Source organism: Colobus angolensis, unplaced genomic scaffold, assembly GCF_000951035.1.
Source record: "Colobus angolensis palliatus isolate OR3802 unplaced genomic scaffold, Cang.pa_1.0 Scaffold5, whole genome shotgun sequence".
Taxonomy (NCBI): Eukaryota; Metazoa; Chordata; class Mammalia; order Primates; family Cercopithecidae; genus Colobus; species Colobus angolensis.
The window spans coordinates 26,324,071-26,339,977 of NW_012118487.1; the positions used below are offsets into that span (position 1 = coordinate 26,324,071).

At 31.4% G+C, this 15,907-nt stretch overlaps 1 protein-coding gene across 3 annotated transcripts in view; it reads left to right on the forward strand.

Moving 5' to 3' along the window:
• The window catches only part of FSTL5 (follistatin-like 5), an 817,862-nt gene that overhangs the window by 688,158 nt on the left and 113,797 nt on the right, over nucleotides 1-15,907 (forward strand). For 2 of the 3 annotated variants that reach the window (XM_011959691.1, XM_011959692.1), the window contains exons 11-12: nucleotides 1,855-1,881; nucleotides 11,625-11,743. In XM_011959691.1, the coding sequence (XP_011815081.1) occupies nucleotides 1,855-1,881; nucleotides 11,625-11,743 (146 nt within the window). The remainder of the gene's footprint in view (nucleotides 1-1,854; nucleotides 1,882-11,624; nucleotides 11,744-15,907) is intronic. The other variant, XM_011959693.1, reaches the window with a different exon arrangement.

A 15,907-nucleotide genomic window follows, 5' to 3' on the forward strand; every position in this document is an offset into this window, starting at 1 on the left:
AATACATCTAACACATGCTAGGTACTCAAATGGTACTAAGTGAGTGGAGGGAGATATAAGGAAATACATGCTTTGTTGTTTTTTTATAGGCTAGAGAAAGAAGTATAAGACTAATCATAGTTCAACCTTTCCTAAAACTACAATAAAGTCCATTTCTTTTGCATTGTGTGTGCAGACTTACTTGATTTTGTCATGAATAAATTATCCAGCTTTATCTTTTTAAACCAGTCTTACACGTCAAATATACCAAATTACTTGACACGTTCTCTCAATATGTTCTGATGTTTCTGGTTGATATACCTTGAACATATTTTCTTTTCCTCATGTGTGGAATAACCTCTCTAGCCCCCTATACCACACAGCACTCTTGAAAGCTTTGGTAATACTACATTTCTTGTGCATCAGCATCTCAATGAAGCTGTCCCTCCAGTATCTCACCTCTTTTCATAGATGATCATTCTGTCTTGTCCACATTTGCTGAATTTGAAATTTGCTTCTTTCCCCTCATTTATTACATGTTTATTTCTATTTATTTTCATGGTTCTCTTTCCTCCTGTGTCTATAACCTCTTCTTGAGAATGGGATTTGTCGTTTTATCATTTTATAACATATTTAGTTGACAAAGATTGAATATGTTTAAGATGAAAAGATGATATATATATTGTGTAATGATTATCACAATTAACACATCCGTCACCACCTACGTTGTACATTACATGTTCAGAACTTATTCATCTCATAATTGAAAGTTATACTTTTTTCTTATTTGTTCAAAGAGCACTGCAGGCATAAGAACAACAGCACAAAATGTGCTACAGGAATACACACATCATGTGTTTAGGTTTGAATAAATTTCATTAGGGAATTAAAAAACTAAAAATTGTAAATGTTTACCATTAATAATTAATTTTTTAAAGAAATATAGCAAACGCTGAAAACTGCATGACTCAGGCCTTAAGCTGTAAGTGAGGAGTGCTAGACTTCATTCTTGGTTCTGAAACATACACATGTGGGTTCAGTTGAAAAAAAAGTCATTCGGTTTTAATACGGTCAAAATGCTGGAAGTAATTGCTGTGTATGAGATTTTCTATTAGTTACACTTTCATGATTTTGCTTTAAGAACTTATAGTGTTATTGTAATTTTGAATTATTAAAGAGGCAGGCATTTCCTTCAGAATAGTTTCAATTGGATTTTTTTCTTAATTTCTATCTTAATATATTAGTTCTTTACTGATTAAGTCGCTATATAATATTTTTAAAACCTGTTGTTCAAGAACAATTCAGTATGTACTAAAAGAAGCAAGGTATACTTAGATCTATTTCTGTCTGTTTTAAAACAGTAAAAATATATACTCCTTAAAAATAGTCCAATTTGGTGTTCAAGATCTTGGATTTACAAGAACTCTTCTTGTTCAGGAATATTTCATATCATGTAAAAATATTACATATTGTGATTATTGCAAAATTTAAGAGTATAACTTTTTCTATTAGTAGCTAAAACTGTCAGCCTAATAGTTTTAACTACCAAAACTTGCTCTAAAAATACATTTCAATTAAACTAACTTAAGCTTCCTGTTTTTTTCAATGCAGAGTAAAATGTTCTTTGTTTATTAACAAAATCTGTATTCCAAATAAGAATTGTCTATAACAAAAAATGTACAAAGCATTATTAGTTAATTCCAACATGCTATTGTTTTGTTAATTTAAAGTAGTTCACTGAATTAACTTCACTATGTTTATATACACATTCTATCACAGATACTTTGACCTCTTTAATAATATTTATATTACTATATAGCAAAAGCTTTCTTTACTCATTTTTCTTTTTCTTCTTTTTCTTTCAACATGCTGCAGTAGCTAACATATTATGGAGAGAAGAAGGTACTAAGTTGAATTATTTTTATGTTGTTGTGACAATTTTGCTTGATTATTATTAGATTTGTTGATTATGTTTTGTATCATTAATTACCTTTTTTATTTTGATTCAACATTTCAGTTGATGGTATTTCAATATTCTTGTGTAAGTCTGCTACCATTACACATTTATCACTTCTCATCAGCTTGATGAATTACTGATACATAACCAGAAAGTTTCATTGCGATATATTGAAATGCTTTAAGAGTATAAAATTACATCAAAGAAATAAAAACAATCTCAATTAAACATAATTTACATAATAAACTCTGATTAATGCAGAGTAAGAATATTTATAAAAACTGTGCCTTATCAAGGGAGTATAATAAATTATATTAAAATCTGGGTTACATTTGAAGGGCCTGGATTCAAATGTAGTCTTTCAAGTTTACAAACAACAGGGCAAGTTACCCTGCACGATCTTCTTATCTCAAAAAGGAGTATAGTAGTTGTTAATACTCAGTAGGGTTGTTATCAGTTCTTTAGTTATTATCAGCACTCAATAAACAGTATCCATTTTCATATATTATTGCAATTGTTATTGGTTTTCCTCATTTAGTCACAAAGGCTGGGAAGAATGCGTTTGCCCAGGTACTTAAATAGTCCATCAATTGTGGTTAAATGAAATTAAGAGAAAAATGTCTACAAGTCATCATTACACTCCTGGTGAGCAATGGCCAAAAATTGTCTTCACAACCCACCTTAGACAAAATTTCTCTTCCCTGATTGTAGCTTCCTGTAGGAACCCAAGTCACTGTACCCTGTGAAAGCCAGTCTCAAAGCCTCAAGTAATTCTGGAATTTAGCCATCTCAATTCTGTACTCAAGGATGAAGCAGTCCACTTATTTTTTCTCTCTCTCTTAGAACTTGTTGCTCCTTAAATCTTTTGTATGAGCTCCATTAAAACCTGGGTTTATTAAAGAAGTTCCAGTGTAACTATAGCCTCCATTTTTATTCCACTTCAAATATTTCACCTTTAAATATAATAATTCAGTCATTAATGAAAGTAGTCTTGACATATCAGTACTTACTTATTTATATATTTATTTATTTGAGATGGAGTTTCACTCTTGTTGCCCAGGCTGGAGTTCAATGGTGTGATCCCGGCTCACCGCAACCTCCGCCTCCAGGGTTCAAGCAGTTCTCCTGCCTTAGCCTCCCGAGTAGCTGGGGGGGTTACAGGGCCCGCCACCATGCCCAGCTAATTTTTGTGTTTTTAGTAGAGACGAGGTTTCACCATGTTGACAAGGCTGGTTACGAACTCCTGACTTCAGCTGATCTGCCCTCCTCAGCCTCCCAAAGTGCTGGGATTACAAGCGTGATAATATCTATTAAACACATTTCATTATATTGTCTTCCCTCTGCGCAAGATTTCTCTGAGCATTTTAAAAATTGATTTTATTTTATCATTGTAATGGAAGGAATAACACCTAATGAGTCAGAGACCACATACTACAGATCTGGCTCTGATGGTTAATTGCTGGGAAAATTGGGATGAGTTATTTTACCTTGCTGAGTCAGATGCTTCCAATACAATATTTGAAATAGAGTTGGCACTCACCTCACAAATCTGTGCTATGTAAATCAATTTCAAGTATATGGAACAACTTTTTCTTATATATTAACTTTGATAACCACCATGAACATTATTAGTTTGTAGTAATTTTTAATACGTAATAACAATACACCAGGCCACCCTCAAAAGTATAGAATAGAAGCTTCCAAATTAATTAAAATCATGATGAAATTCATTATATAAAACCAGATGATTTTCTATTTAAAAAGGTATTCTATCAGTTTTTGGAAATTTATACCATCAGTAATTATTCTCCATCAAGAATAATGTTCTTATGAGTCACTATTTCATTTGACACATAAAATATGCTTGACAAAAATAGATATATGGTATATTTTACAGATACTTTAAGTCACATAAAACAAGTGTGTGTCTTTGGGTAAATTATTAAAGTCTTTTTTTCTACATACAGTTATCATAAGAGTACTTGTTGTTTCTTGTAATAGGAAGCATTTTAAAAATAAAGAAGACAGCATATTTGATTTTGATTCATAGACATCTGTGAGTTATTTTATAATGCTGCAATTATTGGCAAGGCATTACAATAAAAATGATTGCATGTACTAATAGTAATAATGGTGACCAGAGAAAATAGACTGGCTTGAGGAATCATTGAACTCCATCATTGGGTATAAGTATCTCATACAAATAATTAAAATTATAGGTAACTAAATTTTCTAAGGAAATTCTCTCCATTTTTATAATTTAGAATAAAACAAATATGAGCTACATATTTCTGAGATACACTTTTATTTTCATTCTAGCAGTGTTTTCTATTTATATATTTACCTCTTTACCATAGCCAAGAAAAATCTATCTCAGAGAGAACAAATTATAGAACCTTAGAATGTAGGTCGTTTAAGGCCAATAATGGAAACAGTTGAAATGATAATTTCTCCCATAATGCCATTTAACTCATCTATAAATGGTAAACCTATGTTATTTTTACATTAATAATTATAAAATTATTTTTTAAAACATGAGCATCAGAATCTAGTGAAGAGTTTGTAATCTAAATAAATTTAACTGAATTTAATATGTATTGTCTTACCAATCTCATCAATATATAATCTTGGAACGCAATGTCCTCTACATCTCTGGGTTCCACTTTCAGCTTTTCTACTCATCTTTATGTTTTACAGGAGTATAAAATGACAATATTAATAGAGGAAATATCTCACTTACTTGTTGACAAATATTTTAAAGATTATATTAAATTAAAACACTTTGAAAACATTGGAAATTCATAGATGAATAGGATCTAATATCTGCTCTAAAGAAACTTTCAATCTAGAAGGTTCAAGCCTGAACCATTCTTACCAAAAAGTAGTTTTACTATATATTAAATAATAGATATAATACATATAAATATACATGCATTAATATGTATTTTACGTACACATTAAAATATTCAGTATGATTGGTTTTCATTTTCAGTGTATTTATGATGTTTATAATTAAATATAATTTAATAAAGTATTTTCTAATGTTTATTTTGTGGGTAATTAGTTTATGTTATGAGGTCTAAGTTTATAATATATGTTTTGGATCATATAGGCACTGAATAACACTAATTTAAATTATTTGATTCATTGAAGGATTTAATGAATTTTACATATGCTAGTTTCAATCTCCAAAGAGAGGTTTAGGATGAGTCAGTATATAACATGGAATTTTTAAAATGTATTAGCACATGAATTACTTTGATGAATATCCCCAGGATCAATATTGAGTAGAACATAACATACTTTGGGAAACACCAGCTTCATATATTTGAATAATTTAAAGGCAGAAAAAAAGTTTCATATTCAGGAAAATTGCCTTTTTTGTTCTTTATAAATATTTATATATCTATTCACACGAAAATATGTTATAGAAACATTTAAAATAAATCATTATTTAGTTGGCCTAACACTGAACCAAAAAAAAATACAAATAGAAATGTAGTGAAATTGTACAACAAAGTTAATACATTACATTACACTTCATGATTAGTTTCATAATCTGTCATACAAGGTTTCCAATGTCATCCAGTTGGGGGAAAACAGATTTAAAAACAGGCCAGCTTAGCTTCCTCAGCCTAAAATTATTTAAAAATTTCATTACCCACAAAAAATTTCATTACCACACTGCCAGGGAGGTTGGGAAATACAGAAGAATATACAGTTACTAAGAGTGGTTCAAAAACCTCTGGTATAACTATTTGTTTACAGAAAAAGAATAGAAGACTACAAACTGGTTCAGTGTATACTGCTTGGGAGATGGGTGCACCAAAATCTCACAAATCACCAGTAAAGAACTTACTCATGTAACCAAATACCACCTGTTCCACAAAAACATATGGAACTAAAACAAATAAAACCATTACTACCTCAAAATAATGCTGAAATAATATTTAAAATGAAAAAGGTCAAGATGTGGTGACTGATACCTTTAATCCTAGCAATTTCGGAGGCCGAAGAGGGAAGATTGCTTGAGACCAGGAGTTTGAAAATAGCCTAGGCAATATAGCAAAAACCTGTCTCTACAAAAAATTAAAAAAAAAAAACATAGCTGGGCTTAATGGCTCATGCCTGTAATTGCAGCTACTCAGAAGACTGAGGTGGGAGGATCGCCTGAGCTCTGGAGCTCAAGGCTGCAGTGATCACTCCACTGCCCTCTATGCCACCCACACCGCTGTCCAAATTGAGTGACAGAGCAATATCCTGTCTCAAAAATAACAGAGCCTACAAAAGTAATAATACAAAATAAATAAAAAGAAAAATGCTTTTTGCAGAATAAGTCTTCTGAATACATGAGATTTAGTCATAGCATTTCAGGGGAGGGAAAGACTGCTTTCTAATGGCTAGTACATGATACCAGTTAAATTAAATCACAATCAATCAGTTGTTATTTCCACTGACCATTTCACTAACCTGTCTGCTAAAAACTTAAGTCAATCTAAGCTTTCTAAATCATTTTACAATTTTTAAATCAAAAATGTGATCTTGCAAGAGATATCCATTAGCAGCGATATCTATACATGTGCACATGTACATACAGGTATATGATTGCATTGGCTTAAATTACATACATGCATGTGTGTAATTCTAAACTCCTTTCGAAGTTAAGGAGATTGTATATTTACTCAAAAGGACTGGTTTTAGATAATATCACTCTGGCCAATATATGTAGTGGTCAGATGGTGCCCACTTCCTGGATTAACAGGGCCTAAAAAAGAGCTTGACACACTCACTCCCAAAAAATCTTTTAGCAAGAATGAAAGGATAATCTAGTCTTGTTATAGTTGAACATAATATAAAGACTTTATTGTGGTTCAATGATATGATTTTGCTCTGTGTACAAAGACAATTTTATCTCTAAAGTCAGGATATAGTGAATGAGAACATTCATGAACCAAAAATCTATCCGTGCTGAGTTATTCAGTGAGAAATGCAATGCAGACAATCTATTCTTGCCTATATTATTCTTTATCTAAAGAGGGGATATTTCTTCTATATTTCAAAAATATGCATACCTTTAGGATCACTTGAAAGTAAAAAGGATAATATCCACCAATGAAGGATTTTGTGTAACACCATAATTTATTGAAACACCTTTGATTGGTTACCAAATCACTACATCATACTTATAACTTCTCATGGACTATAATATGAATGCAAAACTAATGACAATTAAGTCAGAGGAAGAAAAACATCACAATAAAATCTTTTTTATGATGCACATAAACATGCGTCCAATAATCAGAAATTAATCAAATTGTATTGCTGAAATAAATTACATGGTATATATCCACTGTATATAATAAGTAGTGTAACTATATTTCACAATACACTACTGTTTTTGAGTGGTTCCCATTCCCAAAGGATCGAGATAAGAATGTGCATTATATCCATTTTTTTTTCAGTCCATTTCATGTATTTAAGGATACAACACTGATTAGAAAATCCTCTGGGAAATACTTCTGTCTTGTAAGACTGCAGGAATAATTCTTGCTTATGTCTTTTCTGTGTATAGAAAGAAAAAGCAGAAAAAAAGCTCTCAAGGAACAAACAAATTATGGATAACATCTAGAGTCACTATACTCTGTTAGATTAACAACCCAAAAAAAAGACAAAGTGTTTGCATCTGCCTTCACTAGAGCCTGAAATAGGAAAAAACAAAACAAAACAAAACAAAAACAATGTGCACATGTTCCCCATCTTTACTATGGCTAGAGTAGTGTAGAATCTTTCACTGAAGTTAATAATGTCTGTAATGTAATTCACCACAATGCATTCATGAAGAGAGAAGTAATGTTCACCACTACTCAAACTGTTTGAGACTCAGGATCCCTTTACACACTTAAATATTGAGAACTTAAAGACCTTTGTGTTTGGCAGGGGAGGGGGCATTTCCATCTACGAATATTTAGTATTAGAAATGCAAATAGAAAAATTTAAAATACGCATTTATTAACTTGTTAAAATAGCCCAAATAAACCCATTACATGGAGCCATAAATAGCATATTATCATTTTAAAGCTACATTTTCAAAAATCTAAAAGGTAATACATTGTTTACATTTTGCAAATCCTTTAACTTTCTGACTTAATAGAAGATGTTGGGTTCTTATATCTGCTTCTGCATTGAATTGTTGTGATATCTCACATAACATTATACTTCATGTAGCCTGTTGAAAACTAAACCCTACATTTAAAAAATAATAATGCAAGAAAAACTGTGAATGACATCTTAGTAGTATTAGGAAAACAGTTTGCGCTTGGCAGCCTCCCTAAAAGGGCCAAACTTAAGAAATGCTCCACAAGAAAATAAAGTTGATCTTCTAGCTGGCTCAAGGATTCTGGGAAAACAGAACTTAACATTTTGTATCATAGAAAATTTAAATAGCATCATATTCCACAGCATGGGTTTGAGGAGAAATGAGAATAGTTATCAAATTCTGGTTATATACCATGTCACCATTTGCTTTTTTCAGTAGTGTTATAAGGAATAGATATCTGCAATAAATAAATAAATAAGTTACCATTTCTTTGAAATCTTGCTGTGTGCGGGTTACTCTCCTAAATATTTTACATTCTCTACCTAATTGAAAGCTTACAACAGCTGCATGCCATAGTATAATTATTATCTTTAAATTTGATATGGGGAAATTATCACACAGTCTAGTTAACATTCTCACAGTAAAAGCGCAAGTGCTAGAGCTAGGATTTGTCTCTGATCCGTCTGAATGCGGAGAATGAAATTTCTCATCTGTCTTTGTCTTATTTTCTTATCCCTACACTTGTCAAAAAAATATAATATATATACATTTAGTAGTTAGTAAAAATATATACAAATATATTATTTTATTTTTATACATAAAGCTAATGAATGTCCCAAATGAAAATGTGCATACTTGTCTTCAGTTTCCAACATCTCCATCATCAGGTCATTTATATTCCTCTTTGCTGAGGATAATCTTAATAAATTTATATGTGCACAATATCAAAGCAGCAAATTGAAAAAGAAACATATCAAGTCATATGTTCAGATCATAAATTCTGCTGCAACAATTCTAGATAAAACTTTTGAGGAAGAAAATAATGCCTTGCAAAAATGTAAATGGCAAAATATCAAGTCTTATGAATGAGTCTTATGAAAAGTTTTATTTCATAAACTGAGTTACCAATATATAGGCATTTATTTTATAATTGCTATTTTAATTAATCTAGTTATATTTAGTAATTTGTTGGCATTACTGTTTCATAAGCACTAAGAAGTTATAGTCTCATTGAAAAGAGTCAAATAAAAAAATTAAATCTTAACTAATAGTATCTGTATTTCTTCAGTAACTTGTAACCTGAAAAGTAGTTTATGCTTTGTAAAAGTTTTCATGTGTAATTCATATTTTAAAAAGCAAGAAAATATACTCTAGAACCTGAAAGAGTGATTTGGATGGATTAAGTGGTATTTAGTGGAAAATATAGCTCACAAAATCCACCAGTGCAACAAATCATCGTGGAATCCCACTGACTCTTTTCTGTGTAGAATACGGTAACACAACCTAATAAAAGTATGCATAGCAGTAAGGGAAGGAAATATTCAAGAAACATGACAAACAATCTGGACTTTAAAGTAGCTGTCAGGCCCAAATGCATTCAAATTCATAATTGTCGAATAGTATTTTGGCGAAGTTAAAGAAAGGTAGTCACATTCACTGAAAAATGTTAAGAGCTTAGTAATAAAAATCAAACATAGTATGCAACAGACACAAATGAAAATCAGACACCACATTATGGCTTTGTTACATTTATAAGTTTCAACAACAATATTCAGAAACCAATAATGTTAAATTGATAGTTATTGATTTGTTAGTGTTTGCATGGGGGTGTTGCTGATATAAATTAAAAAGCTTTTGCATAAATACTTATGTGCTTTGTTTCGGCTTTCTCTTTTGTGCATGTAATATTTATATTCCTTTAAACACAACTATGATGATAAATAATAGCTGACTACTAAATTGTATTTTATAAAAAATGTGATGAGTTCTTGCCACTTCTGCTACTCTTCAGGAATATTCCATCTTTATGTATTGCTCTCTGGAATTATAATGGAGAATTAACTATTAAAGCTTACATCTCTTAAAATAGAAGTACTGAGAATTATTTATAAAATAATAAGATGTATCAAACAACCTGGAGTCATTTAAAGTATATATGTATTATTATAAATAATTTCATGTGCCAAAAGAAAAATTGTATGCAGACTATGTATAAACACGAATGAAGTAATAGTTTGTACACATTTTTCTCTAAATCTTAGGAATATATGGATACATAGTTATATGGAAAAATAAAATAAAATTTAGTAGTCAGCTATTATTTATAATCATAAGTATTTATTCCCTAGAAACATATAAGATGTAAGATGAAATATGACTTAAGTTCAATAAACACATATGTTTTACAAATCAACAAACTGTTGTTGTGTTTATCAATAGATGGAAAGCCCAGGCTGAACCTTGCAGGAGATCATTATTGAAAAAAATAATAATAATGCTTATAAAATTATTTTTTATTTAAATAATCTTTCCCTTTACAGATGTTTTTAGAATGTAAACATTGTAAGCAAAAATGGTTTGATTTTCCAATCAAGATTTTAACATTATTGTTATCTTTTAAAGAAAACATGCTATCACTGAATTATGTAAGATCTAAATATATTGAATAAATTTGACTGTGTAAACCAATACAACAGGTCAAAAGAGCTATATAGGCGAGGACCAGAAAAGGAAGGATTGTAAGAGCTCGGGGCCGACCACATTGGAACAGAAGAGAAGCAGAGGAAACAAAGAGAATAGGTGTTCATGAGTATGCAGAAGTTCCCTGGGCTCAGGCTTTAGTTAACCTACACATGTTTCAAACTAGCCTCCTGCACCCATTTAGACATGGATTTAGAAAGTCGGGGGAGATGAATTTCTGCGATACCACACATCCAGATCTGTAGTGTGAAAAAGAAAAGTGTGATTGAAACATTAAATTAAGATTTTTCAAAGATCTTCATTTGGTTTAAGGTATAGAAATAGACCTCCCAAATTGTCAATATTAAAACTAATATGTAAGATCTCTATTTAGAATTATTTTGACAAAAATTAGTTTAAGAAAACATTTATTCTCCAAAATCTAGGGCATTTGGTCTTTTTCTTCCTAAAAATCTTTATATGAACTAAACTCCTGCAAAGAAAGTAAACTTTTCCTAGTGAACTCTAATAAAAGTAGTAAAATAAATTTGATTCTTCAGAAAGTGCTTTTATTCCTTAATCAACACGTACATTAAGTGAGGAAGGTATCCAACATAATCTATGTATCAAGAGTTTATATCCCTATTTATAATTGCTTTAAACTATGAAACATTTATTTAATTATATTAAAGAAACCACTAAATTGCAGCTCAGGAAGAATGAAGTGTAGTGTCTGCGTAATATCACGAAGTGGTGTGGGTATACAGTGAGGGTCCCATATGGTTCGCTTTATTAACATCACACAACTTCGAAAACTGATCCCCTGATAAAGATATGAGAGGCACTGAATTTTGATTGTAAAGGTTTATGATAATTATATTTTGAACATTTAAATGTGCTTTTATTCCTAAGGTCTGGGAATTGGGAACATGTTCTATGTGTTTTATGAAGATGGAATCAAAGTGATACAACCCATAGAATGTGAATTTCAGAGGCACATTAAGCCTAGTGAAAAGCTCCTTGGATTTCAGGCAAGTATCTAAAAAGTTCCTTTGACATTTCATGCAGAAATTTTGTTAAGTAGAATTATATTTTGGAAATATAACAAAACCTATACATATATGAGACTTGTGTTGGAAAAAAATTATGAAACCCATGATATTCGGTGTTATTCTTTTTAGGTTTTATATCTGAGGAGGAAAATAATATATTATGTATTCCTAAATATTTGCTTGTAATTAAAATGAAGGTAAGAAAAGCGAAATAACAGGATGAACATGACCTGCAATAGCTTTGCCTGCTCTCCAGTTTAGAATACCTCCTGTATTTATAGGTAATATTTACTTCAAGAAAATAAAAGAAAATAATCTGGTGGGAAGCTGGTGTATATTAGATGCTTAATAAATGTAAAACCATTTTTATTCTTCATCTCATTCTTCATGAGGTCCCAATGGAATGGACAATTAAGATAAATAAGGAAAAATATCAAATGTTTTCAACTCCTCATTTCAGCCTACCAGTAGGCAGTGTTGCTGTCATATACTAATACATGGAGACAATAATTTATACCTTAAATCTATGCCCTAGAATGAAAAGAAGGAAAAAAATTATGAGAGGAGATAATATAGGTCAGTTTCTTCCTAGATATTATGTATGACAAACAAATACAGTGTCCTTTTATTTAAAAATATTTCAACCATAGGCTAAATTATTAAGTAAAATTCTTAGCATTTTGGTTAAGTTATAACAATTATACATACAAAAAATCTTAAATTGCACATTTTATTTTATTTTATTTTAAGACAGAGTCTTGCTCTGTCACCCAGATTGGAGTGCAATGGTGCGATCTCGGCTCACTACAACCTCTGCCTCCTGGGTTCAAGCAATTCTCCTGCCTCAGCCTCCCAAGTAGCTGAGATTACAGGCATCTGCCTCCACACCTGGCTAATTTCTGTATTTTTAGTAGAGACATGGTTTCAACATGTTGCCCAGGCTGATCTTGAACTCTTGACCTCGTGATACACACTCCTTGGCCTTCCAAAGTTCTGGGATTAGAGGCGTGAGCCACTTCACCTGACCTTATTTTTTTTTTAATAATCTTACATTATTGTTATTAAGTCAGTCTTTGAATAAGTTGTGTTTTGTGCATATATGTATGCAATACATAAACACATGAATAAAAACAAATTATTGCTGATAAAAGAAATAATTTAAGCCACACTCATATTTTTACGAAAACATTCTGAATAAGAAATATAGACTAACATGCAGATATAGGTAGTGTGGTGTTCAATATAAATATTATTATTTAGATCAGAACAAAATAATTTTATAGGAGAGTGTTTCTGATTTCTACAGGAATAGCAGTTTTGCACCTAATAACATATATGTCTTGGCTATATCACAGAATTTGAAACTTCAATTACTAATACTAATAAGATAGGCTGTGAAATTCATACTTTTCATCACAAAACTATCACTTCAGGTATTTGATTTGCAAATTTAGAGGCAAAGAATGTTCTTCCTGCACCACATGTGTGCTATTTCAGGGTATCAGTAAATGCTTCATTACTATGTGACTCAAGTCTTAAAGAGCATGCTTTGCTTTCCCAGAACATTTCTTGACAGCTCTGGGTGAGTTAATTTAATAATTTGGAATCTCAAGTTAAAAAAACAAGCTAAAATTTGATGTGACAGTTTTGTAACATGTCAGGGCAACAACAATGTGAGCATTATTTACCTGAATTTCTCTCTCTTTAAAGCTTTATAATACTCAGATGTCCTCCTAAAACAACTAAAGAAAAACAACGGGCTGGGCGCGGTGGCTCAAGCCTGTAATCCCAGCACTTTGGGAGGCCGAGACGGGCGGATCACGAGGTCAGGAGATCGAGACCATCCTGGCTAACATGGTGAAACCCCGTCCCTACTAAAAAATACAAAAAACTAGCCGGGCGAGGTGGCGGGCGCCTGTAGTCCCAGCTACTCAGGAGGCTGAGGCAGGAGAATGGTGTAAACCCGGGAGGCGGAGCTTGCAGTGAGCTGAGATCCGGCCACTGCACTCCAGCCCGGGCGACAGAGCGAGACTCCGTCTCAAAAAAAAAAAAAAAAAAAAAAAAAAAAGAAAAACAAGGTATGCATGCACATATTATTTCTCTGTGTATCCAATTAAATATGTGTATTTGTCTGTGTATACATATATATGTATATACACATACATAGAGACGTAGAGATGTAGGACAAAGCAATGTGATGTACACAGCTCTCTATGTATACATATAGATTTCTGTATACCTACATAGATAAATAAATATACATAATATATAATAGATACAGAGAAAAATTACATATACAAACTATGTATAATTTTCTGATAAGAAATTAAATATTAAAGAGGAAATAGAAACCAAATATCAATGATGACAACTTTAACTTATTTTCTTCAGCCAATGAACCCTTATCCACAAACATACACCAACAGTGACAAAGCAGGGGTAACTAGTTACTAATAACTAATCTGCTATATCGGATTATATCAGTCATAGCCCCTGGAAATCTACAGTCATATTGTGTGTGAGATAAATATTAGAGAATATGAAGTTATTTTAGAAACATATACTTCTACATAAAACTACATGCAAGGATGGAAAGTTTGCATTCCCATACTATATTAAAATGTTTATACAGGTTTCTGTACTCTTATGGAAGAGCAATGAAAGGAGTAAAAAGAAAAGCATGTTTGCATTTTTAAGAAGGGAGAAAACTATCAAATAGTGTTTTGGTTTTGAAAATACTTATAACATTTTTACTGCATTGGATGTTGAAATTAAAATACAGCTCAAAATTTAAGGTGACCAACATTTTGTAAAGCACCAAGAATAATATAAAAAGGGGAACTGTTATAACTAATTTCTGCTTATGATTTTTAAATGCAAAATATATGGAGAAACACTCATGACATAAAAGAAATATATTTCTTATGTAATTATTATATGCCATATATATGAAAAGAGGCTAGAGCAAATTAAATTCCTTTTATATTACTCTGCCATTTTTCATTCTTTAATATAAAATAAGCTTAAATAATTGGAATATATATATATACAAATACTGTCATGTACATACAAGTATACAGCAATAGAATGAGAAGCGCATTGATCATGTTATGCTTTGAGAATAAGTGTTGAAGTAAATAATTTTTACTTGAAGGTAATATTTTCTACATTTAAAAACAAGATAGATGGAAATTTCAGAGTATGGAAGCTATTTGGTGCTACATTCTCTTAAGAATATATTTCTAATTACAAAGTAATTTCATGAGAAATTTGTTGAATATTATGTAATCAGAAAATATTTATCCAGAAAAACAGAATCAATAGGCTCTCCATTTCTATCTCTATCTCTACTGCTACCACTACCTCTACCACTACGTTTCCGTCTATTTCTGTCTTTTGATTTCTATCTCTATCTCTATCTTTTTCTCTATCTATCTCCTATATGTTTATTTTAAGGAATTGGCTCACACAATTGCAGGTGGGATATGTCAAGTCCAAAATTTGTAGGGTTTGCCAGCCACAAGGAAATTCAGATAAGAGCTGATGTTGCAGGCTTAAGTCCACAATCTACTGATCTGACTGTCAGTCTGGAAACTTACACAGGAGTTGAAGTCATAGTCTTGAATCTTAAATTCATGGAGCAGGCTGGAAACTCAAGCAGGATTTCTATGTTGAAGTCTTAAGGTAGAATTTCTTCTTTTTGTAAAAACCTTAGCCTTTGCTCTTAAGTACTTCAACTGAGTAGATGAGGCCCATAAACATTATGGAGGGTAATCTGTTTACTTAAAGTCAACTAATCATAAATGCTAATCACCTCACAAGCATCTTCACAGCAACATCTAGACCAGTATTTGACCAAACAACTGGACACCATGGTCTAGCCATGCTGACGTATAAATCAACCATCACATCTTCCTGTCTGTTGTAGTCAAGGATTAAGTTTGATTAGTGTTTGTGTTCTCAACACGCTCGGTACAATGTCTTACACATGACAGGCCAAGACACATTTGTTAAATGAATTTAACAAAAATTCCATTGCTTTAAGCCTTAGCTATTCATTGTTTTATGCATTCTCTAAGTTTAAAAATGTATACATCTAATTATCTCTCCACCTAAATACTTCTCCTTAATTTACAATTGCCA